This window comes from Pseudophryne corroboree, chromosome 11, assembly GCF_028390025.1.
Source record: "Pseudophryne corroboree isolate aPseCor3 chromosome 11, aPseCor3.hap2, whole genome shotgun sequence".
Lineage (NCBI taxonomy): Eukaryota > Metazoa > Chordata > Amphibia > Anura > Myobatrachidae > Pseudophryne > Pseudophryne corroboree.
In genome coordinates, this window is record NC_086454.1 from 354,891,461 (window position 1) to 354,916,990 (window position 25,530).

The following is a 25,530-nucleotide window of genomic DNA, read 5'->3' on the forward strand; positions in this document are numbered from 1 at the left end:
CTTGTCCTCATTTGAAGTCTTGTCACATCTCTCCCCTTACAGTCATAGGATAATCAGGACTTGTAATTAGTTAGGGCAGAGGTTCCCAAACTGTGTGCGGTGGCTCCCTGGAGTGCCTCGGGACACTTGCAGGGGTGCCCTGGGTTGGTGGTCCAGGACCAATTAAAATTATTCATGGTCAATATAATAGGCAAAACCAGTGCTGGTGGCTGCCAGTCATAAAATATGTGGCCAAACAGAAGCAAATCTTGTCCCTCACCACACACCTGACCCTAAGGATGACATATAAACGTGATAAACTTAATGTAATATTTCTTTCTAAATTTCTCAATAAGAAACTTTTGGCCTAGGGGTGCCGTGAAAAAAATTCTGATATTCTAGGGCGCCGTGATTCAAAAAAGTTTGGAAACCACTGAGTTAGGGGGATTTTGTGCATGGTACGTAGGAGGGGACGTTACCGAGCGTGTTAGGATTTGGCCACCTCATGTGAATATCGGGCCCCCACTGTTCCTGTAAAGAGGCGTGGCCACACCAACTTGGGGAAGAGGACGGCACCTCTATGGCAGACCTGGGTCCCAGAAGTCTACGGGGCATATGTATCAATGCATGGAGAGAGATAAAGTACCAACCAATCAGCTCCTAACTGCCATGTCACAGGCTGTGTTTGAAAAATGGCAGCAGATTGGTACTTTGGCCCTCATTCCAAGTTGTTCACTCGCTAGCTGCTTTTAGCAGCAGTGCAAACGCTAGGCCGCCGCCCTCTGGGAGTGTATCTTAGCATAGCAGAAGTGCGACCGAAAGGTTCACAGCATTGCTACAAAAAAAGATTGTGCAGTTTCTGAGCAGCTCGAGACTTACTCCTAGCTTGCGATCACTTCAGACTGTTTAGTTCCTGTTTTGACATCACAAACACGCCCTGCGTTCATCCAGCCACGCCTGCGTTTCCCCAGCCGCTCCTGCGTTTTTATCCGACACGCCTGCGTTTTTTCACACACTCCCCGAAAACTGTCATTTACCACCCAGAAACACCCACTTCCTGTCAATCACTCTGCGGTCAGCAGTGCAACTATAAAGCGTCGCTAGACTTTGTGTGAAACTACATTGGCTTTTGTGAAAGTACGTCGCGCGTGCGCACTGCGCACCATACGCATGCACAGAAGTGCCGCTTTTTCACCTCATCGCCGTGCTGCGAACGAAACCAGCTAGCGATCAACTCGGAATGAGGGCCTTTATCTCTCTCTACAGGGTGAAAAGGTTGACTTGAAAATGGTCGACTCAAAAAAGTTCGACATTTCATGTTTTTGTGACTAAGGGGCTAATTCAGGACGGATCGCAAATCGCGATTCGCCTGGAATTTTTGCGGGGGTGCCGCGGGCGCATGCGCAGCAGGCCCTACTGCGTCTGCGTCTGCATTTTCTGGGGGGGGCCCACAGAAAATGCGTTCGCCTCTGACTGTCAATCAGGCAGAGGCGGGTGCGGTGCGGGAGGGGGGCGGCAACGCTGTTTTCAGGGAGGAAACGGAGTGTTGCGTGGCGGGGCAACCCGAACGGTGGGCTGTGCGGCGCGAACGGGGGCGTGGTCGCGGCGGCTGCGTGATGTCACACGCAGCCGCCGCGACAGGTAAAATGGCGCCGGCAGGAGTCAACCTTAGTTTCTGCATATAAGCAGAAATTGCGAGGCGATCGCAATTTCTGCTTGTAGCAGGGGGGGGGCGCCGGTCAGCATGCGTGCAAAAGGATAGCAAATTCTGCTGATTAGCAGCATCCGCTATCCTTACTGAATTGGCCTCTAAATGTGTCCATTTCACAGTGTGCGGCCACAGTTAGCGTCACCATAGACCCTGACTTTGCTCACCCCGCTTTGGGCAAGGCGGCTCGCTCCACTACTGCTTCTCTCGCCACTTGTTACTACTGTATTCCCAATCGTAGTCCACGTGGATGGTATGTCACATCGACCAGTCATGTCGACCTTTTGAACCTTCTGTACGCGTCGACCATAAACACAGTTGACCTTTCACCTGTCGACCTTTTAAGTGTCTAAGTAGACACTGTCTATTCATGGACCGGAACCCGTCAGAGACAGCGCAATGAGGAAGAGGGAGGGAAAGGAGGACTTAGGTGTTGCTTGATCACTACGACACCGTGTTTCGGAGTACAGCAAATGAATTACACATAAGTGACACACACTTGGTGGTGAATACAGATAGAAGACAGACACTGCTTAAGATATTTAATCCTGAAAAGTCTGTTTAAAACATCTCCACATTGTTTGAGTTGGCTGGCTCATAAATGTCACCAAATCCCCTCCAGAGGCGACAGGAATGTAACTCTTTGCGGCATCTCTGTGTCGGGTGAAAGAAATGTACTTGGCACAAACTAACTGCAGTAAGTTTTACTGAAAGGTTTATTTAACATGTTGTATAAATCAATCGTGCAGTTGCCCATAGCAACCAGATATTTTAAGCAGTCAACTGTAGTCAGACTAATGGAAAGCTGATATCTGGGCCATTGCCGTGGGTTACCGCATGCACTTTAAAAATATCCTCCAGATCCCATTCAGATGAGCATATTGTCAGACATGACGCGTTTCGCTTTCTGATGGCACAGGACGGGATCAGAACACTGTAACAATGCTGCAGGAATAGGGAATTATTTATGTGGAGAGACGTAACATTGCAGCATAATGATAAGGTAATCACTAGCGGATGCAGCTGTAGATCACACACAGTTACTGCATTGCCTCACAGGCTGCCCTGTTATATGGTCACTGGAATAGAGCAGATTGCATTTACTTGCACAGCCGCTGCCCTATGTCTGTCCCATGTGCCTCTATCCCACTGCCTCCTTGTCCATCCTATGTGCCTCTATCCCACTGCCTCCTTGTCCATCCTATGTGCCTCTATCCCACTGCCTCTTTGTCCATCCTATGTGCCTCTATCCCACTGCCTCCTTGTCTGTCCTATGTGCCTCTATCCCACTGCCTCCTTGTTCATCCCATGTGCCTTTATCCCGCTGCCTCCTTGTCTGTCCCATGTGCCTCTATCCCACTGCATCCTTGTCTGTCCTATGTGTCTCTATCCCACTGCCTCCTTGTCTGCCCTATGTGCCTCTATCCCACTGCCCCCTTGTCCGTCCTATGTGCCTCTATCCCACTGCCTCCTTGTCTGCTCTATGTGCCTCTATCCCGCTGCCTCCATGTCTGTCCTATGTGCCTCTAGCACACTGCCTCCTAGTCTTCCCTATGTGCCTCTATCCCACTGCCTCCTTGTCTGCTCTATGTGCCTCTATCCCGCTGCCTCCATATCTGTCCTATGTGCCTCTATCCCGCTGCCTCCTTGTCTGCCCTATGTGCCTCTATCCCACTGCCTCCTTGTCTGCCCTATGTGCCTCTATCCCACTGCCTCCTTGTCTGCTCTATGTGCCTCTATCCCGCTGCCTCCATGTCTGTCCTATATGCCTCTATCCTGCTGCCTCCTTGTCTGCCCTATGTGCCTCTATCCTGCTGCCTCCTTGTCTGTCCTATGTGCCTCTATCCCACTGCCTCCTTGTCTGCCCTATGTGCCCCTATCCCGCTGCCTCCTTGTCTGCCCTATGTGCTTCTATCCTGCTGCCTCCTTGTCTGCCCTATGTGCCTCTATCCCGCTGCCTCCTTGTCTGGCCTATGTGCCTCTATCCCGCTGCCTCTTTGTCCGTCCCATGTGCCTCTATCCCACTGCCTCCTTGTCTGTCCTATATGCCTCTATCCTGCTGCCTCCTTGTCTGCCCTATGTGCCTCTATCCCGCTGCCTCCTTGTCTGTCCTATGTGCCTCTATCCCACTGCCTCCTTGTCTGCCCTATTTGCCTCTATCACACTGCCTCCTTGTCTGCCCTATGTGCCTCTATCCCGCTGCCTCCTTGTCTGCCCTATGTGCCTCTATCCCACTGCCTCCTTGTCTGCTCTATGTGCCTCTATCCTGCTGCCTCCTTGTCTGTCCTATGTGCCTCTATCCCACTGCCTCCTTGTCTGCTCTATGTGCCTCTATCCCGCTGCCTCCATGTCTGCCCTATGTGCCTCTATCACGCTGCCTCCTTGTCTGCCCTATTTGCCTCTATCACACTGCCTCCTTGTCTGTCCTATGTGCCTCTATCCCACTGCCTCCTAGTCTGCCCTATGTGCCTCTATCCCGCTGCCTCCTTGTCTGCCCTATGTGCCTCTATCCCACTGCCTCCTTGTCTGTTCTATGTGCCTCTATCCTGCTGCCTCCTTGTCTGTCCTATGTGCCTCTATCCCACTGCCTCCTTGTCTGCTCTATGTGCCTCTATCCTGCTGTCTCCTTGTCTGTCCTATGTGCCTCTATCCCACTGCCTCCTTGTCTGCTCTATGTGCCTCTATCCCGCTGCCTCCTTGTCTGCCCTATGTGCCTCTATCCCACTGCCTCCTTGTCTGCTCTATGTGCCTCTATCCCGCTGCCTCCATGTCTGTCCTATATGCCTCTATCCTGCTGCCTCCTTGTCTGCCCTATGTGCCTCTATCCTGCTGCCTCCTTGTCTGTCCTATGTGCCTCTATCCCACTGCCTCCTTGTCTGCCCTATGTGCCTCTATCCCGCTGCCTCCTTGTCTGCCCTGTGTGCCTCTATCCCGCTGCCTCCTTGTCTGCCCTATGTGCCTCTATCCCGCTGCCTCCTTGTCTGGCCTATGTGCCTCTATCCCGCTGCCTCTTTGTCCGTCCCATGTGCCTCTATCCCGCTGCCTCCATGTCTGTCCTATATGCCTCTATCCTGCTGCCTCCTTGTCTGCCCTATGTGCCTCTATCCTGCTGCCTCCTTGTCTGTCCTATGTGCCTCTATCCCACTGCCTCCTTGTCTGCCCTATGTGCCTCTATCCCGCTGCCTCCTTGTCTGCCCTGTGTGCCTCTATCCCGCTGCCTCCTTGTCTGCCCTATGTGCCTCTATCCCGCTGCCTCCTTGTCTGGCCTATGTGCCTCTATCCCGCTGCCTCTTTGTCCGTCCCATGTGCCTCTATCCCACTGCCTCCTTGTCTGTCCTATATGCCTCTATCCTGCTGCCTCCTTGTCTGCCCTATGTGCCTCTATCCCGCTGCCTCCTTGTCTGTCCTATGTGCCTCTATCCCACTGCCTCCTTGTCTGCCCTATTTGCCTCTATCACACTGCCTCCTTGTCTGCCCTATGTGCCTCTATCCCGCTGCCTCCTTGTCTGCCCTATGTGCCTCTATCCCACTGCCTCTTTGTCTGCTCTATGTGCCTCTATCCTGCTGCCTCCTTGTCTGTCCTATGTGCCTCTATCCCACTGCCTCCTTGTCTGCTCTATGTGCCTCTATCCCGCTGCCTCCATGTCTGCCCTATGTGCCTCTATCACGCTGCCTCCTTGTCTGCCCTATTTGCCTCTATCACACTGCCTCCTTGTCTGTCCTATGTGCCTCTATCCCACTGCCTCCTAGTCTGCCCTATGTGCCTCTATCCCCTGCCTCCTTGTCTGCCCTATGTGCCTCTATCCCACTGCCTCCTTGTCTGTTCTATGTGCCTCTATCCTGCTGCCTCCTTGTCTGTCCTATGTGCCTCTATCCCACTGCCTCCTTGTCTGCTCTATGTGCCTCTATCCCGCTGTCTCCTTGTCTGTCCTATGTGCCTCTATCCCACTGCCTCCTTGTCTGCTCTATGTGCCTCTATCCCGCTGCCTCCATGTCTGCCCTATGTGCCTCTATCACGCTGCCTCCTTGTCTGCCCTATGTGCCTCTATCCCACTGCCTCCTTGTCTGCTCTATGTGCCTCTATCCTGCTGCCTCCTTGTCTGTCCTATGTGCCTCTATCCCGCTGCCTCCATGTCTGCCCTATGTGCCTCTATCCCACTGCCTCATGTCTGCCCTATGTGCCTCTATCCCACTGCCTCCTTGTCTGCTCTATATGCCTCTATCCCGCTGCCTCCATGTCTGCCCTATGTGCCTCTATCCCACTGCCTCCTTGCCTCCCCCATGTACTTCTGTGTCAATGCATACTTTCTATCCTATATGCCCATGTTACTTGTGTCCCTCATCTGTGACCCTCAATTACAAAAGAGCGCTGAGTGCATCCAGAAGAATACCCTGGCGTTGCACCTGTGTTTAGCTGCTCCACACAGCGCACACTGAAATTAATACCTACTGTTTCTTCTCCATAGACGCCTCCACGAGGAGTTTGCCATCATGTGTAGAAATGAGGGAGACTTTACAAAAGGTGTAAATGTGCGGCTTGTGTGACGCGCCCCCATTTTGTAAAACGCCCTGACCCCAAACATTGACATGCTTCTGCAAACCATCAATATAATGCAAGTTTTGATGGTGGTGACCGATGGTTGTGCCTAAAGCGTCTAAAGGAGGCAGTGGGATAGAGGCACATAGGACAGACAAGGAGGCAGTGGATAGAGGCACATAGGACAGACAAGGAGGCAGTGGGATAGAGGCACATGAGACAGACAAGGAGGCAGTGGGATAGAGGCACATGAGACAGACAGGAGGCAGTGGGATAGAGGCACATAGGACAGACAAGGAGGCAGTGGGATAGAGGCACATGAGACAGACAGGAGGCAGTGGGATAGAGGCACATGAGACAGACAGGAGGCAGTGGGATAGAGGCACATGAGACAGACTAGGAGGCAGTGGGATAGAGGCACATAGGACAGACAAGGAGGCAGTGGGATAGAGGCACATAGGACAGACAAGGAGGCAGTGGGATAGAGGCACATGAGACAGACAAGGAGGCAGTGGGATAGAGGCACATGAGACAGACAGGAGGCAGTGGGATAGAGGCACATAGGACAGACAAGGAGGCAGTGGGATAGAGGCACATGAGACAGACAGGAGGCAGTGGGATAGAGGCACATGAGACAGACAGGAGGCAGTGGGATAGAGGCACATGAGACAGACTAGGAGGCAGTGGGATAGAGGCACATAGGACAGACAAGGAGGCAGTGGGATAGAGGCACATAGGACAGACAAGGAGGCAGTGGGATAGAGGCACATGAGACAGACAGGAGGCAGTGGGATAGAGGCACATGAGACAGACAGGAGGCAGTGGGATAGAGGCACATGAGACAGACAAGGAGGCAGTGGGATAGAGGCACATGAGACAGACAGGAGGCAGTGGGATAGAAGCACATGAGACAGACAGGAGGCAGTGGGATAGAGGCACATGAGACAGACAAGGAGGCAGTGGGATAGAGGCACATGAGACAGACAGGAGGCAGTGGGATAGAGGCACATGAGACAGACAGGAGGCAGTGGGATAGAGGCACATGCCTTCATGTCTGTTGTTTTCTTCGTAACGTGACGGGGAACCCCAATTAGTGCACCGTGTCCCCTCGCATAGCTCGCTACACTCGCCACGCTTCAGGCAAGGTGCCTCGCTCCGCTACCGCTGCGCTCAGCACAGATTACCGTTCCCAATTGTAGTCCACGTGGATCGTAAAGTATGAAAAAGTTCAAAAAAAATAAAAAAAAGTGAAAAACTCATGTCAACCTTTTTCCATGTCGACCAATAGTGGTCGACCTGATGACTGCCGACCTAAGTGCTGTCGACCTAATGACTGTAACCCACAGTAACTGGATATGTGCAGCAGCTCCTCTCTGTCCCTTCAACTGCATGATGTGGCGGTAGCTTTAGTAGTCGTATTATATACTATTGTTGTCATAATTTGAGCCACTTGCCAAGAGGAGGAGGGGGTTTCAGGGCAACCAGAACCCCCCCCTGTATTTGCCTGTGACAGAGAATAGATGCAATTGCAAACAAGAAACCCCATACTGCAGGCAGCAATGTTAGTACCAATAATTGCAACATTTCCCAAAATATATCGCTATTGATGTTATATAGATATATTTTGCAACAAGCATTTAAGCTTAGGCACGCCCATATGTGGAGCTAGACACGCCCTTAGGGGTCTCACCACGCTTCGCACGCCGCACTCTAGTTTATAAAAGGCAGCAAGTATGTAATGATGGCCCCCGGCACCCGGGATTTCGCATCCAGCTCTGAATCCGCCACAATGTATGAAGGGTGGATATTGGCTCCGCCCACAATATGTTTGTCAAGGGGCGGATATCACTTTATTTATTTTGCTTACTTATCTGGTAAGGACTCTCACGTATCCTACATGCATGCACTCTTGGAGATGGGCTGCATCATGTGACAGACCTAAGCCAATGGAGCGCTCTGAGCTGAGAAGGGTTAGTATATAGTGGGGAGGGGGCGAGACACAGCAGGAGGCACGAGGCAGGGCGGAGCAGCGGGGAGGCACGGCGCAGTGGGGAGAGGCGCAGAGCAGCAGGGAGAGGGGGGACGTGGAGCAGCGGATGAACTGAGGTGATGCGGCATAGCATATTCTTTTTTCCTTAAAAATTGGAAGACTGGGTAATAACAGGCAGACAAGGAGGTCAGAGGGCCCTGCTCGCAGGCTTACAATCTGTACGCTAATTGTACAGCGTAATAGAACAACTTTTTTACTACCTATAATGTTCCTTTAAAAGTGTTTTTTCGGGAGCGGATATATTTACATCCAACATGTGACTGCGCCGCACCTAAAACGCACTATAACAGTTTGTTACAGAGTAAGGGAACAGCTGGGCGAGGGACTAATCCATTGTAAACCCTGAGAAAAGATGAGCTTTAGGCCTCCAGTCTTTGCAGGGTGTTTACCATGTGTCAGGCTATTTATAACCCGCGATAATAGCAGCTCTTTCACAGGCCCCCGGCCCATCTCTGCGGTCTCGCCTTAAGTATAGGAACGTGCTCTGTTCTCGCAGCGAGGTCGTGCAACTTTTTCCGTTCCCTCTGTTGTGCAGCACAGAAGAGTGCTGTGACCTCTACGGCAGGCTCGGAGTTAAATCGTGTTGTATCTGCCGCTCTCAGTGTGGGATAACGAGGATTTAAATACTGGACCTGTTGTGAATGTGTAAAATTTAAATAAAATCAATTTAGAGCATGACTAGAATGTGCGTATTTTAATAAGTAATTTTTTTTATTTTTATTGACATCTAAGGGAAATTGTTAGTCACTGGTGGTAATTTGCAAATCGACAAATGTCCATAGTCCGCTTTAGCCCTGCTGCGCACCTCGATTTGGGAAAAGTGGGCCTAGATTTTCCCCCAGAACATATATCTGATATGTTGTATAGCCAGAACGAGGAATCCCCATAGGGGTACAAATGGGTGCCAGCCAATGGGAGGAGGAAGATAGGACATAGAAACATAGAATGTGACGGCAGATAATAACCACTTGGCCCATCTAGTCTGCCCCTTTTTTATCCTTTAGGTAATCTCAACCCTTTTTGAACCTCAATTCTTTGTAAGGATATTCATATGCCTATCCCAAGCATGTTTACATTGCTCTACAGTCTTAGCCTCTACCACCTCTGATGGGAGGCTATTCCACTTATCAATATCCACTACCCTTTCTGTGAAGTAATTTTTCCTTATATTTCCCCTGAACCTCCCCCCTACAGTCTCAGTGTATGTCCTCCAGTTCTAATACTCCTCTTCCTTTGAAGAATGTTTCCCTCCTGAACTTTGTTAAAACCCTTGGTATAGGGGCTTCATTCCAAGTTGATCGCTCGCTAGCAACTTATTGCAGTGCAGCGATCATCTCAACCGCGGCTAAACTGCGCATGCGTATGCACCGCAATGCGCAGGCGCGTCGTACGAGTACAAAGCGGTTCGTTGCTGAGTGATGGATTTAACGAAGAATCCATTCGCACAGCCGAACGCACGGTGATTGACAGGAAGAGGGCGTTTATGGGTGTCAACTGACCGTTTTCAGGGAGTGGTTGGAAAAACGCAGGCGTGTCCAGGCGTTTGCAAGGCGGGTGTCTGATGTCAAATCCGGACCAGACACGCTGAAATTATCGCAAGGGCTGAGTAAGTTCTGAGCTACTTAGAATCTGCACAAAATTTTTTCAGCCCGCTTGGCAGCACAGGCGTTCGCACACTTGCAAAGCGAAAATACACTCTCCCATAGGCGGCGACTATCTGATCGCAAGCCAGCAAAAAGTTGCTAGCAAGCGATCAACTCGGAATGACCACCAATGCGACAGTCTCTATCATGTCCCCCCTTTCCCTTCTCTGCTCCAAACTATACATAGATAGATCTTTTAGCCTTTCTGTGATGACGTTCCTAGCAAACCATTGATTTAATATGCGCAATATGGCAGCGCTGTATAAATGATAAAATTATAGGTGAGCTGGGCAGTGCAAAACCAAGCTTCCTTTTTGCGGAGCAAGATTATTAAAATGAGATAAAGGGGCGGATAGGCTGCAGAGGGCAGGCAATTTGCGACCTGGCATAAACACAAGTAAGCGACCCAAGATATTTAACCAATCTGCAACAAAAAAAACATATAATGTGTATGGCCAAGGCATATAGGGAGCCTGGAATGGCATTCTGCAGCCTAGAGAGCCGCCAGGAGCACCCTTATCACACTCCGGTCCCCGCTGCAGAGCCACCCTTCATTTGGAAGACCCTCCAGTTAAACCAGTTGTTTTGCAGGGAGCATTACATGCACTTTCCGAATAAGCCCCACTGAGTCAAGTCCATTGAATATGTAGAAACAGCGACACCTGCAGGTTCTACAAAGTACTGCGCTCTCAGCTAAATGTGTTGCAAGTACAGTATGAAGTATTTATCTGTGTAAATGAACGGCGATATGTATATTTGTTTTATGCATTTTGAAATCATCTTCTTATTCTGATGCTCCATTTGTCAACAGGGGGCGTTTTGGGCAAGTTCACAAGTGTATTGAGATAACGTCCGGACTTCGCCTGGCAGCCAAAATCATCAAAGTGAAAGGGCCCAAGGATAGGGTGAGTTATATATTATTATTCTAGCAGCCATTGGGGTAAATTTACTAAGCTCCCGATTTTGACCGAGATGCCGTTTTTTCATCAAAGTGTCATCTCGGTAATTTACTAAGCAATAATCACGGCAGTGATGAGGGCATTCGTAATTTTTTGCAAGTCCAAGAAAAAAATTACGAATGAATACACCATCGGTCAAAACGCGGCTGTTTAAGTATGAATCTCGGTAATTTACTAAGAAGTGCAAAGCAAAAAAAAACAAAACACTGCCGTGAAAAATTACAACTCGTAAAAAAGTGCAAAAAAAAAACAGACCTGCTTTTTTTTTCCGTGATTGGATAGGCATGCAGGGATCCATGAGATCCGTGCATGTATATCAGTGGGAAGGGGTGGGAAAGTTGTTATTTTATTAAAAAAAATTGCGTGGGGTCCCCCCTCCTAAGCATAACCAGCCTCGGGCTCTTTGAGCCGATCCTGGTTGCAGAAATATGGGGAAAAAATTGACAGGAGTTCCCCCATATTTAAGCAACCAGCATCGGGCTCTGCGCCTGGTCCTGGTTCCAAAAATACGGGGGACAAAAAGAGTAGGGGTCCCCCGTATTTTTAAAACCAGCACCGGGCTCCACTAGCTGGACAGATAATGCCACAGCCGGGGGTCACTTTGATATAGTGCCCTGCGGCCGTGGCATCAAAAATCCAACTAGTCACCCCTGGCCGGGGTACCCTGGGGGAGTGGGGACCCCTTCAATCAAGGGGTCCCCCCCCCCAGCCACCCAAGGGCCAGGGGTGAAGCCCGAGGCTGTCCCCCCCCCATCCAATGGGCTGCGGATGGGGAGGCTGATAGCCTTTTGTGATAATGAAAAGATATTGTTTTTAGTAGCAGTACTACAAGGCCCAGCAAGCCTCCCCCGCATGCTGGTACTTGGAGAACCACAAGTACCAGCATGCGACGGAAAAACGGGCCCGCTGGTACCTGTAGTAGTACTACTACTAAAAAAATACCCAAAAAAAAGACAAGACACACACACCGTGAAAGTAAAGATTTATTACATACATGCACACAAACATACATACATACTTACCTTATGTTCACACGCAGGTCGGTCCTCTTCTCCAGTAGAATCCAAGGGGTACCTGTTGAATAAATTCTACTCACCAGATCGCGGGTCCCAGGCTCCTCGGGGCATCCATTTGTAATCCACGTACTTGCATAAAATAAGAAAACGGAAAGCCGAGCCACGAACTGAAAGGGGCCCCATGTTTTCACATGGGACTCCTTTCCCCGAATGCCAGAAACCCACTCTGACTGATGTCTAAGTGGGTTTCTTCAGCCAATCATGGAGCGCCACGTTGTAGCACTCTCCTGATCGGCTGTGTGCTCCTGTACTGAGTGACAGGCGGCACACGGCAGTGTTACAATGTAGCGCCTATGCGCTCCATTGTAACCAATGGTGGGAACTTTCTGCCCTGCGGTTGACCTAAAGTGACGTCACCGCTGAGCAGAAAGTTCCCACCATTGGTTACAATGGAGCGCATAGGCGCTACATTGTAACACTGCCGTGTGCCGCCTGTCACTCAGTACAGGAGCACACAGCCGATCAGGAGAGTGCTACAACGTGGCGCTCCATGATTGGCTGAAGAAACCCACTTAGACATCAGTCAGAGTGGGTTTCTGGCGTTCGGGGAAAGGAGTCCCATGTGAAAACATGGGGCCCCTTTCAGTTCGTGGCTCGGCTTTCCGTTTTCTTATTTTATGCAAGTACGTGGATTACAAATGGATGCCCCGAGGAGCCTGGGACCCGCGATCTGGTGAGTAGAATTTATTCAACAGGTACCCCTTGGATTCTACTGGAGAAGAGGACCGACCTGCGTGTGAACATAAGGTAAGTATGTATGTATGTTTGTGTGCATGTATGTAATAAATCTTTACTTTCACGGTGTGTGTGTCTTGTCTTTTTTTGGGTATTTTTTTAGTAGTAGTACTACAGGTACCAGCGGGCCCGTTTTTCCGTCGCATGCTGGTACTTGTGGTTCTCCAAGTACCAGCATGTGGGGAGGCTTGCTGGGCCTTGTAGTACTGCTACTAAAAACAATATCTCTTCATTATCACAAAAGGCTATCAGCCTCCCCATCCGCAGCCCATTGGATGAGGGGGGGAAAGCCTCGGGCTTCACCCCTGGCCCTTGGGTGGCTGGGGGGGGGGACCCCTTGATTGAAGGGGTCCCCACTCCCCCAGGGTACCCCGGCCAGGGGTGACTAGTTGGATTTTTGATGCCACGGCCGCAGGGCACTATATAAAAGTGACCCCCGGCTGTGGCATTATCTGTCCAGCTAGTGGAGCCCGGTGCTGGTTTTAAAAATACGGGGGACCCCTACTCTTTTTGTCCCCCGTATTTTTGGAACCAGGACCAGGCGCAGAGCCCGATGCTGGTTGCTTAAATATGGGGGAACCCCTGTCATTTTTCCCCCCATATTTCTGCAACCAGGATCGGCTCAAAGAGCCCGAGGCTGGTTATGCTTAGGAGGGGGGACCCCACGCAATTTTTTTTTGGGATTTTACAGTGTTTAATTTAAAAAAAAATGAACCCCAGCACGGATCACACAGATCCGGCCGAGATTCATTGTAAAAAAGTCGGCAGTGTTTTGCTAATCACTGCCGTAAAAATAAAAAAAAAAACACGAATGACATCGACATCGGAACAAAAGAAAAACCCGAATACGACAGCTTAGTAAATCCATCGTAACAAATTCAAAAAGTTGCAGTTTTACACTTTCGATGTCATTCGTGATTGAACTTTGACCTGAAACGGGAAAACACGAATCTTAGTAAATTTACCCCATTGTATGACCTAAGCAGTGTCACTGTAGTCATTGTATGCACATAACAGATACACAATACGTTAAAGTGTTTATGGTTTTTAAATACCATAAAGAGTTATATGTGTGTAATGCAAACATGAAACGATAAATGTGTGAAAAGTTCCCATTTCAGGACTTTGTATAGTTTCTCCAAGGTGTTACCAAATTCTGCAAGCAGAGGGCCATTGTTTGCATCCCTGTCTCATGATTAGAGATACGCAAATTGATTCTGATGATTCCAACCGGATTACAGAGATCTGCCGGTCGGGAAAAAAAAAAAGTCTTTCATAGTTGAACAAATTGGCCCAGTTTCAGGCGGCGGACCCGACATAATTGGGAATGTGACCAAATTAAGAAGCCCAAATATTATCTGAGGCACAAACACATACATTTGCTCATAACTTGAACAGATGGATAAAATCAAGCATTAAAAATTCATTAGTCTATGCATTCTTAGGGGAAGTAGTTATGTGACCGGCGGTTATCCTTAGCTACTGTAGACAATAGCGTACAGCAAGTGCCTAAAGTTACAGCGTTTTATACGGATGCATAAACAGACATTTTCTTGACACTGAAAAGCAGCCTCACATGGAATTCATGCAAAAAAAATAAAAAATTCTACCTTTTACATAAGAACATTGGGGGTCATTCCGAGTTGATCGCTCGCTAGCTATTTTTTGCAGCGCTGCGATCAGATAGTCGCCGCCTATGGGCGAGTGTATTTTCGCTTTGCAAGTGTGCGAACGCTTGTGCAGCCGAGCGGTACAAAAAAGTTTTGTGCAGTTTCTGAGTAGCCCAGAACTTACTCAGCCGCTGCGATCACTTCAGCCTGTCCGGTCCTGGAATTGACGTCAGACACCCGCCCTGCAAACGCTTGGACACGCCTGCGTTTTTCCAACCACTCCCTGAAAACGGTCGGTTGACACCCATAAACGCCTTCTTCCTGTCAATCTCCTTGCGATCGGCTGTGCTGTTCGTTAAATCCATCGCCCAGCAACAATCCGCTTTGTACCCGTACAACGTGCCTGCGCATTGCGGTGCATACGCATGCGCAGTTTTGCCGAGTTTTGACCTGATCGCAGCGCTGCAAAAAATAGCTAGCGTGCGATCAGGTCGGAATGACCCCCATAATGTAACATAAAATAATAGTCAAACTTTATTTTAGTCACGAGCGAACTGTAATTTAGTTTCGGTGACGCTCTAAAAACACAAGCCGCCGTTGCCTCGTTAAATCTATAAAATCTGCAGAAAAGCCTCACAGTAACGGGCTTTGCTGTACTTTAAACCAACCTTCTAATGTATTTGCCCTTTAACTAAGAGATGAGGGGAAGCCAGAATTTTTGACGAGTGTCTGTGGAATTCATTTGCATATTCATGAGCCTTCGCAGTGGGAGCTGCTGTCAGTGCGCCATAACACGGACAGGTGGTGGGGGGGGGGGGGTGTAGATGGGCGCCTAACGCTGAGGCTGTCTGCAGTTATTCCGTCTACCAATTATACGTTTATTTACTCCCTTTCACTAGAGGTCTAGATGTCCAGGAGCTTGTTACATGGTTGGGCGGCAGAAGAGTAATATGTTAATAAAATTGAGATTTTTTTATTGTTCCAACAGGAAGAGGTGAAGAATGAAATTAATGTGATGAACCAGTTAAATCACGTCAACCTGATCCAATTATATGACGCCTTTGAGTGCAAGAACGACCTCACCTTGATCATGGAATAGTATGTATGATGTCACGATGCGCACGCAGGGGGGGGGGGGGGGGGGGGAGTTATTTGGGCTTTAAATGGAAAATATTCGCTATGTATAAGGCTGGCTGCCATATGTTTCCATGACTATTGGCAGGGCTGTTTCTAGCCAATTTGGCTCTCATTGCGAGATTTAAAAATGCGCCCCCCCCATGACATCAAGAAATGCCGCCCCCCCACACACACACACCTAGATAAAAAAATACCTTGCGCGCGCATCCGGCAAGGGGGCGTGTCCTCATCTAAATGGGTGTGGCCTCATTTAAATGGACATGGCCTCGTCTGAAAAGACTACCTCACAATCCAGTTTTTGACCCTGCTCCAACAGATCACGACCACCACAGGAAAAAAAAATGCTACCATATTAAGCCCCACACAGTAATGCCCCCTGCACCATATTATGCCACACACCGCAATGCCCTTGATACATTAAATCCCCACACTACGGCAGGCAAGAGTCCCCATTTCACACATTACGGCAGGTGTCCCCATTTTACACATTGAGAGAGAGAGAGAGAGAGAGAATAATTACAGAGGCGATTACCGCTCTTCCCTCTTCCTAACTTGGATCCCCCTCTGTACTCTGCTCGGGGGGGGGGGGGAGTTTCGCGGAGTGACGGGGTTGCGGAGTGACATAACGCTGCAACTGCGTCATTCCGTGAAACTCCGCCCCCCCGAGCGGGTTACTCGGGGAGAAATAGGAGGGGGAAGCAGGAAGCCACAGTTAGTGCCGCGGCGGGCGCCCAGTGCGGTTGCACTGCTCGCCTGCCCCAATAAACGGCCCTGACTATTGGGCAACCACATGTATTGCCAAAGGCCGACTTGTGATGGCTTTAGTTGTTCGGTGGGCAGTTTTGATGAACGGATTGGAAAAGCCTCGTTTTCCTGTCACCTGATGACTGTACGCAGGTTAACGTGGTTCCAGAATCTCTTTTAGCCCCATTAATATCATTATTTCTGATGCAAAATTACGCTAAATCCTATTAAAATGTTATGCCAGTTGTGCACAGAACCAATTAAGTCATTGGGGGTCATTCCGAGTTGATCGCTAGCTGCCGTTGTTCGCAGCGAAGCGATCAGGCTAAAAATCAGCATTTCTGCGCATACATATGCACCGCAATGCGCAGGCGCGTCATACGGGTACAATGAGCATCGTGGGTTTGCACAGAGTCTTACGAAGATTCCAGTCGCATGGCCGAACGCAGGAATATTGACATGAAGTGGGCGTTTCTGGGTGTCAACTGACCGTTTTCAGGGAGTGCTTAGAAAAACGCAGGCGTGGCAGAAAAAACGCAGGCGTGGCTGGGCGAACGCTGGGCGAGTGTGTGACGTCAAAAGCCGGCCCTCCGTCGTTAGAATCAACGCACACGAAGAGTAACTACAGGGCTGGTCTTGATTTGCACAACATGTTTTTGCAGGCGCTCTGCTGCACAAGCGTTCGCACTTCTGCAAAGAAAATACACTCCCAGTGGGCGGCGGCAAAGCGTTTGCACGGCTGCTAAAAACTGCTAACGAGCGATCAGCTCGGAATGACCCCCATAATCTTTTAACATAAAAAATATCTAAAGTATGGGCTAGAAAATTTTATAATTTTTCAGATATAAAATTCGGTACTATGATTTGCAATTTCATCTGAAAAATGTATAGACTGCGCCAGGCTTTTCTAGAGTGATCCATTATCTTCAGCCATTTCTAGAAAATTCTTCAGTCAAGATCAAAACTATTTGAAGCACTGAGATCACTAAAAACAAATCAGTGTTTCTAAAACCAGATTTATTAAACAAGACTAAGTGATTTTACAAGTTACAGTATATTGTATTTTTTTCGTTTTTATAATGCTAAATTATAGTGATAAGTGAAATAATAGGGATCGGTATGTGATCCCGCCGCACGGGATGCCGAATGTCAGTATACCGACATCGGCATCCCGGGCGCTAGAATGCCGGCAGGGGAGTGAGCGCAACTAAGCCCCTTGCAGGCTCGCTGCCCTCACCACGCTGCAGGCTTGGTGTTCTATTCTCCCTCTATGGGTTTCGTGACCACCTATAGAGTGGGAATCACCTACCTTGCCGGTATTCCGGCATCGGTATAGTACCCCCGTCGGGATCCCGGCATCGGTATTGAGACAGCCAGGATCCTGACGAGCGGAATGTTAACCGCATACCAAATAATATTTCGCTATATAACTGACTATGCCATCCAAGAGATGCACTTTATTTTGTAAGTCTTCTGACGTGGTGCTAATCCTAATCCTCCCGGGTGGTGCCTAACCCTAAACCTCCCTTTCCCGCTGCCTAAACCTAACTCTCCCCACTTGGTGCCTAACCCTAACCACCCCTTCTAATTGCCTAATCCCTCCCTCCCTGGTATGTAACCATAACCTTTCTGTCCCTGCACCCTAACCGCCCTCTAATGCCTAAACCCTCCCTCCCCAGTACCTAACCCTAACCTTCCTGTCCCTGCACCCTAACCTCCCCTTCTAAGTGCCTAATCCCTCCCTCCCTGGTATGTAACCATAACCTTCCTGTCCCTGCACCCTAATCCTAACCGCCCTCTAATGCCTGAACTCTCCCTCCCCAGTACCTAACCCTAACCTTCCTGTCCCTGCACCCTAACCTCCCCTTCTAAGTGCCTAAACCCTCCCTCCCTGGTACCTAACCATAACCTTCCTGTCCCTGCACCCTAACCTCCCCTTCTAAGTGCCTAAACCCTCCCTCCCTGGTACCTAACCATAACCTTCCCGTCCCTGCACCCTAACCTCCCCTTCTAAGTGCCTAAACCCTCCCTCCCCAGTACCTAACCATAACCTTCCTGTCCCTGCACCCTAACCTCCCCTTCTAAGTGCCTAAACCCTCCCTCCCTGGTACCTAACTCTAACCTTCCTGTCCCTGCACCCTAACCTCCCCTTCTAAGTGCCTAAACCCTCCCTCCCTGGTACCTAACCATAACCTTCCTGTCCCTGCACCCTAACCTCCCCTTCTAAGTGCCTAAACACTCCCTCCCCAGTACCTAACCCTAACCTTCCTGTCCCTGCACCCTAACCTCCCCTTTCCGAGTGCCTAAACCCTCCCTCCCTGGTACCTAACCATAACCTTCCCGTCCCTGCACCCTAACCGCCCTCTAATGCCTAAACCCTCCCTCCCCAGTACCTAACACTAACCTTCCTGTCCCTGCACCCTAACCTCCCCTTCTAAGTGCCTAAACCCTCCCTCCCTCCCTGGTACATAACCATAACCTTCCTGTCCCTGCACCCTAACCTCCCCTTCTAAGTGCCTAAACCCTCCCTCCCTGGTACCTAACCATAACCTTCCCGTCCCTGCACCCTAACCTCCCCTTCTAAGTGCCTAAACCCTCCCTCCCTGGTACCTAACCATAACCTTCCTGTCCCTGCACCCTAACCGCCCTTCTAATGCCTAAACCCTCCCTCCCCAGTACCTAACCCTAACCTTCCTGTCCCTGCACCCTAACCTCCCCTTCTGAGTGCCTAAACTCTCCCTCCCTGGTACCTAACCATAACCTTCCCGTCCCTGCACCCTAACCGCCCTCTAATGCCTAAACCCTCCCTCCCCAGTACCTAACCCTAACCTTCCTGTCCCTGCACCCTAACCTCCCCTTCTGAGTGCCTAAACTCTCCCTCCCTGGTACCTAACCATAACCTTCCTGTCCCTGCACCCTAACCTCCCCTTCTAAGTGCCTAAACCCTCCCTCCCTGGTACCTAACCATAACCTTCCCGTCCCTGCACCCTAACCTCCCCTTCTAAGTGCCTAAACCCTCCCTCCCTGGTACCTAACCATAACCTTCCCGTCCCTGCACCCTAACCGCCCTCTAATGCCTAAACCCTCCCTCCCCAGTACCTAACCCTAACCTTCCTGTCCCTGCACCCTAACCTCCCCTTCTAAGTGCCTAAACCCTCCCTCCCTGGTACCTAACCATAACCTTCCCGTCCCTGCACCCTAACCGCCCTCTAATGCCTAAACCCTCCCTCCCTGGTACCTAACCATAACCTTCCCGTCCCTGCACCCTAACCTTCCCTTCTAAGTGCCTAAACCCTCCCTCCCTGGTACCTAACCATAACCTTCCTGTCCCTGCACCCTAACCGCCCTTCTAATGCCTAAACCCTCCCTCCCCAGTACCTAACCCTAACCTTCCTGTCCCTGCACCCTAACCTCCCCTTCTGAGTGCCTAAACTCTCCCTCCCTGGTACCTAACCATAACCTTCCCGTCCCTGCACCCTAACCGCCCTCTAATGCCTAAACCCTCCCTCCCCAGTACCTAACCCTAACCTTCCTGTCCCTGCACCCTAACCTCCCCTTCTGAGTGCCTAAACTCTCCCTCCCTGGTACCTAACCATAACCTTCCTGTCCCTGCACCCTAACCTCCCCTTCTAAGTGCCTAAACCCTCCCTCCCTGGTACCTAACCATAACCTTCCCGTCCCTGCACCCTAACCTCCCCTTCTAAGTGCCTAAACCCTCCCTCCCTGGTACCTAACCATAACCTTCCCGTCCCTGCACCCTAACCGCCCTCTAATGCCTAAACCCTCCCTCCCCAGTACCTAACCCTAACCTTCCTGTCCCTGCACCCTAACCTCCCCTTCTAAGTGCCTAAACCCTCCCTCCCTGGTACCTAACCATAACCTTCCCGTCCCTGCACCCTAACCGCCCTCTAATGCCTAAACCCTCCCTCCCCAGTACCTAACCCTAACCTTCCTGTCCCTGCACCCTAACCTCCCCTTCTAAGTGCCTAAACCCTCCCTCCCTGGTACCTAACCATAACCTTCCCGTCCCTGCACCCTAACCGCCCTCTAATGCCTAAACCCTCCCTCCCCAGTACCTAACCCTAACCTTCCTGTCCCTGCACCCTAACCTCCCCTTCAAAGTGCCTAAACCCTCCCTCCCTGGTACCTAACCATAACCTTCCTGTCCCTGCACCCTAACCGCCCTCCTAATGCCTAAACCACCTATCCTCCCCCCACTTCCCGCTGGAAGAACGATCAGGATTCCGGCGTCGGTTTATCGACCGCCGGGATCCCGTCCTTCGGTATATTAACTGCACCCCCTCGAAAGCACATATTTAGTTACCCTTGAAGGCTTGATTTATTTGGGGTATATCATGTAGCTCAGTAATACACAGAATATATACACAGGATGCTGAATATTATAAATGTTCAATAGTGGGTTTACATACACTGTAATCTCCCTTCATGTTACTTCTTTCCCAGTCTGGATGGCGGAGAATTATTTGACAGGATAACGGACGATGACTACAACCTCACTGAGCTGGATGCTATAATGTTCACCAAGCAGATCTGTGAAGGGATATACTACCTGCACCAGCAGTACATTCTACATCTGGACCTCAAGGTTAGGCAAGTTAGGCCCTATATAATACCATACAGTAAGTTGGTGGTCTGTTTAAATGAAAGAGGAGCGGTTCAGTTTTGTTGAAAACCAAACACACCCAAACTTTGGGGATCCGGGTGGACAGAGTCCCAAGTTGGGTCTTTTCTCAAGTTCGGAACTCAGATTTAAAAAACGAATCTCAGGTTTTGGGGGTGGTCTTGCAAAACCAAAAAAACTAAACACAATGATGATTTAGAACCAAAACCAAAAACACTGGGGTCTGAGCACACCTCTAATTTGAATGAGGGGTGTGTAATATAGGGGCACTGAAGCTGATACCTTGCTTTACACAAACGGGCAGATAAAACTTGCCTAATATATAGGTCAGGAGATTACAGGACTTGTGTTGTTTGAGATATGATTGCACAAGTCTTGTCTTCCACTGCACACTTACCTGCATGTCCATAACTCTACTGACGGACACAGGAGAAAGCCTACAGGAGCCTAAAATGTCAACGCCAAAACTTTCAATGCTTAAGAAGACCTTAATCTAGTTGGTTTTATATGAGTTATTGAAACATAGGTATTTCATTCTTTGTATCCCTCAGCCTGAGAATATTCTGTGTGTCAGTCGTACTGGAAACCAGATAAAGATAATTGACTTTGGATTGGCAAGAAGGTAGGTGACCTCTTTGTGGTCTTCAGACTGATCACTAGTTGGGTCTGCTTGTGAAGTTATTGACTTGTGATTTCTAGGTACAAGCCGCGAGAGAAGCTGAAGGTGAATTTTGGTACGCCGGAGTTTTTGGCCCCAGAAGTGGTGAATTACGATTTTGTGTCCTTCCCTACCGACATGTGGAGCGTGGGCGTCATTACTTACATGTTGTGAGTCACTCTCTGGATAGGATCTCACTACAAAGGTTGTTGTGTGAATCACCAGACTTACTGCCAAACTTCTAACTAGAATACTGGAACTACTAAGGACAGTAACTACAAAGGTAGTGGACAAAGGTTCGGCTTCCGGGGCCACCGGAAACCCAAAAAATTGGTTACCAGCTGGGGGGTATGCCATACTTGGGTACATTAGCATAAGTCAAGGCATTTGTTGTATTGCTGCAGGAGAGAAGGAGAGGGAGAAAGAGGTGGAGAGAGAGTGAGGGAGAGGGGGAGAGAGAGAGAGAGAGAGAGAGAGAGAGAGAGAGAGAGAGAGATTTTACATAGAATTTGAAGGCAGATAAGAACCATATGGCCCATTCACTCTGCCCGTTAGGGATTGGGTTAGGGTTATGTTTAATGACATCCAATAGGAAGCAGTCACCTCTAGTCTGGCCTACAAATATCTACTAAACAATCTAGTCCTAGGGATCTATTAATTATTATTGTGCGGTAAGCAACATTATGGGGGGGTATTCAATTAGTGCCGGACTTTTCGCCCGTTTTTAGGTTGAATTTACATTCGACCTATTCAATGCCGTGCCGTTTTTTTTTTGACTGGTCGAAAAATCTGGCACTGGTAAAAACCACGTGTATCGGCGAATTCGCCACTGATGCACGTGGTTTTTTTACGAATTTGCGGGCATTTTCGCCTGTTTTTTTGGAGTAATTTTCCTCCATGCCGATTCAAAAAAAAAAAAAAAGTGAAACGGCCTGGGTGAAAATAGATTAAAAAACGGGCGTCGAAAAAACTGCACTTAATTGAATACCCCCTATGTACTGATACTTATCACAGTGATAAATAAAGTTCCTCCGTTGCTATTTATCATGCCGGAGCTACTCTGAGACCCCCCGGGAGAAACCTCCCTACACGGAGGTGACTTTTTGTTTCCTGTTTAATGGCAGCCTAACACTGCCAACGAAAGGTCAAAGCTTTATGCTGACGTCCGTGGTTGCGCACAGTGACCTGACGCGGAGGGGATCCAGGGAAACTTCTCCGCTGTGTGTGTAAGAAGGATGGACCGCAGTAGATATCTGCCATTTTTGCCGCAGACCCTCCATTTCCCAACGCAAAGCAGCCCACATAGGTTTTAAAGAGAACCGGTAAATCAGTCAGATTTTCCAGGCTCCGAATGCTTGGCCCCTGCAGCACCTGAAGATGGCATTAGCACATTGTAGTCTATGGGGTACTCTTTCACATTTTCTTTCTCGGAGCGCCATCCACAGCAGACGGACGCGTGTGCGCGCCAGGTCCAAACCTGGAAGCAAAGCGATAGCCTGCACTTTATTTCTGGTTGTTTTCTCTTTTCTGGACCATAGCATGCCTGTACTTACCGACACAATACTCCTTTGTCTTTAGACTTAGCGGCCTGTCTCCATTTCTGGGAGAAAGCGACGCGGAGACCATGAATTACATCGTCAACTGCAACTGGGACTTCGACTCCGAGACGTTTGCTCAAGTGTCAGAAGAAGCCAAAGATTTTATTTCCAGACTTTTGGTCAAGGAAAAGAGGTAACAAGCTCCCCTAAATGATTATTCAACTATAACCTCCACCTGTAAAATTGCAAGTGGGCAACGTTACTGTAAGAGAAATAAGGGTTCTCTAACATATCAGGTGCCGAAACTCCTGATCAGAGCTATAATGGAGGCCTGAACACTTATCTGCTGCCCTGACTTTTCCCACTTTCCTCCAGCTGAAGCAGTGATCCGGTCCGGGGCCACTGGGTCCCGCCTGCAGAAACTCTCGCCATTGGCTGGTTCCTGGCCTACACTGCTCTCTGACAGTCAGTGCTGAGGGCTACTCAGCCCGGAAGGGAGAGAACCCGTGCACTGCTCTGTACAGTACTTGCGCGGTCATTCCGAGTTGATCGCACGTAGCAACGTTTTGCTGCTCGTGCGATCAACCTGACGTCGCCTATGGGGGAGTGTATTTCAGCATAGCAGGGCTGCGAACGCTTGTGCAGCCCTGCTATGCTAAAAAAGTTTTGAGCAGAACAAGACCAACCCTGCACCTACTTACCCAGTGCGACGGATCCAGCGATGAAGGTCCCAGCTGTGATGTCAGACATCCGCCCTCCAAACGCCTGGACACGCCTGAGTTCGCCTTACCATGCCTGGGAAACGGTGAATAGACGCCCCGATCCTCCTTCCCGCTGTCAATCTTCTTGCGGTCGGGCCTACGATCGTTTTCTTCGGTCCTGGCGTCGTTGCCGCAGTTCTGACCCGTTTGCACTGCAGCAAAGAACAGCTGCGTGCGAATGGGTCGGAATGACCCCCTTGGTGGGGTTTAATGCCAGTTTTGGAGCAGGGACGTGAGGTGGGAGGTAGGAGCTGATGATTAAAGGTGGGTGCACATATCTACAATCAGCCTTTCGATGTGATTATCGATTTACTTAACTCTCGACTTTTTGTCCCAAAAACAGTGCCAATACATGTGTGTCCAAAACATTGAAAGTAAATGATTGTACCACCGTACATATTCTCCCAATTCAGGTGACGGTAAAGGCTAATGTAAACACCATTACCGTAAAGGGCTGGAAAAAGGGCCGGATTACAGAACTGAAACAAAAATGCAGGAAGAGAACAATTTGTAGTTATTAAGGCAAACAGATGTTGTGGGGGGAGTGGGAGTGGGGGGGAATAATACTTGGAGGGTGATAACGTGGAGAAACATAAAGTACCAGCCAATCAGCTCCTAGCTGCGTGTTACAGGCTGTGTTTGAAAAATGACAGTTAGGAGCTGATTGGCTGGTGCTTTATCCCCGCCCACTTTATCTTTCTCTAGCATCCATAAGGGATATTGGGGAGACTTAGGCCCTCATTCCGAGTTGATCGCCCGGTAGCTATTTTTTGCAGCTGTGCAATCAGATAGTCGCCAACTATGTGGGAGTGTATTTTAGCTGTGCAAGTGTGCGATTGTTTGTGCAGGGGAGCTGTGCAAAAAGATTTTGTGCAGTTTATGAGTAGCTCTGAACTTATTCAGCCGCTGCGATCACTTCAGCCTGTCCGGTCCCGGAATTGACGTCAGACACCCGCCCTGCAAACGCCTGGACACGCCTGCGTTTTCCACAGCACTCCCAGAAACGCCTTCTTGCTGTCAATCACCTTGCGATCGCCGCTGCGATTGCGTTCTTCATAAGGTCCCACGCTGCCTTGCATTTCCCGTTGCCGGGCAGTGACGTGCCTGTGCATTGCGGTCGCGGCGCATGCACAGTTCAGACCCGATCGCACCGCTGCAAACAACTGCAGCGTGCGATCGGGTCGGAATGACTCCCACAGTGCGATCGGATATAGACAGGGTCCAAAGGAGCCGGTGCACTTTAAATTTCTTCACTGGGTGTGCTGGCTCCTCCCCTCTATGCCCCTCCCACAGCCAGTTTAGAAAAAAGTGCCCTCAGGAGAGGATGCACACTCTGCAGCTCCAGTTTTCTTCAGGTTCTTTTAAACTTTTATTATTTTCGGTATGCTGTTTGGGCAACAGTATACCTGCCCCCTGAGAGGTTGTTTGTTCAACGGGGCACTGCACCTTTGCGGTCACAATCGCAGCACGCCGCACACTCCTAACAATAGCCTGAAGATGACGACAGTGGTGAGTACAAACCGGGGGTCCCCCGGTTCAAGGTGCGGCTGACACGCAGGGGAAGCATACAGGACCTGCTATAGCCCCCTGTAGACACTGGCAAGCGGTGACTTAAACTAGCACTTGTGTGATGTTTTTAAGCTGTTTGGGAGATTTTGCCAGTATAAATATAGCTGAAGCACCTGCGCCATTAAGGGGGGGCGGAGCTTCCTCAGAGCGGGACCAGCGGCATTTTGGCGTCTTCCACTGCTTA

At 49.7% G+C, this 25,530-nt stretch overlaps 1 protein-coding gene across 5 annotated transcripts in view; it reads left to right on the top strand.

Annotated features, from left to right (window-relative positions):
- MYLK3 (myosin light chain kinase 3) overlaps positions 1-25,530 on the top strand; it is a 193,671-nt gene that overhangs the window by 148,007 nt on the left and 20,134 nt on the right. For 4 of the 5 annotated variants that reach the window (XM_063946020.1, XM_063946019.1, XM_063946016.1 and 1 more), the window contains exons 6-11: positions 10,729-10,822; positions 15,286-15,395; positions 20,643-20,784; positions 21,372-21,442; positions 21,520-21,648; positions 23,057-23,209. In XM_063946020.1, the coding sequence (XP_063802090.1) occupies positions 10,729-10,822; positions 15,286-15,395; positions 20,643-20,784; positions 21,372-21,442; positions 21,520-21,648; positions 23,057-23,209 (699 nt within the window). The remainder of the gene's footprint in view (positions 1-10,728; positions 10,823-15,285; positions 15,396-20,642; positions 20,785-21,371; positions 21,443-21,519; positions 21,649-23,056; positions 23,210-25,530) is intronic. The other variant, XM_063946018.1, reaches the window with a different exon arrangement.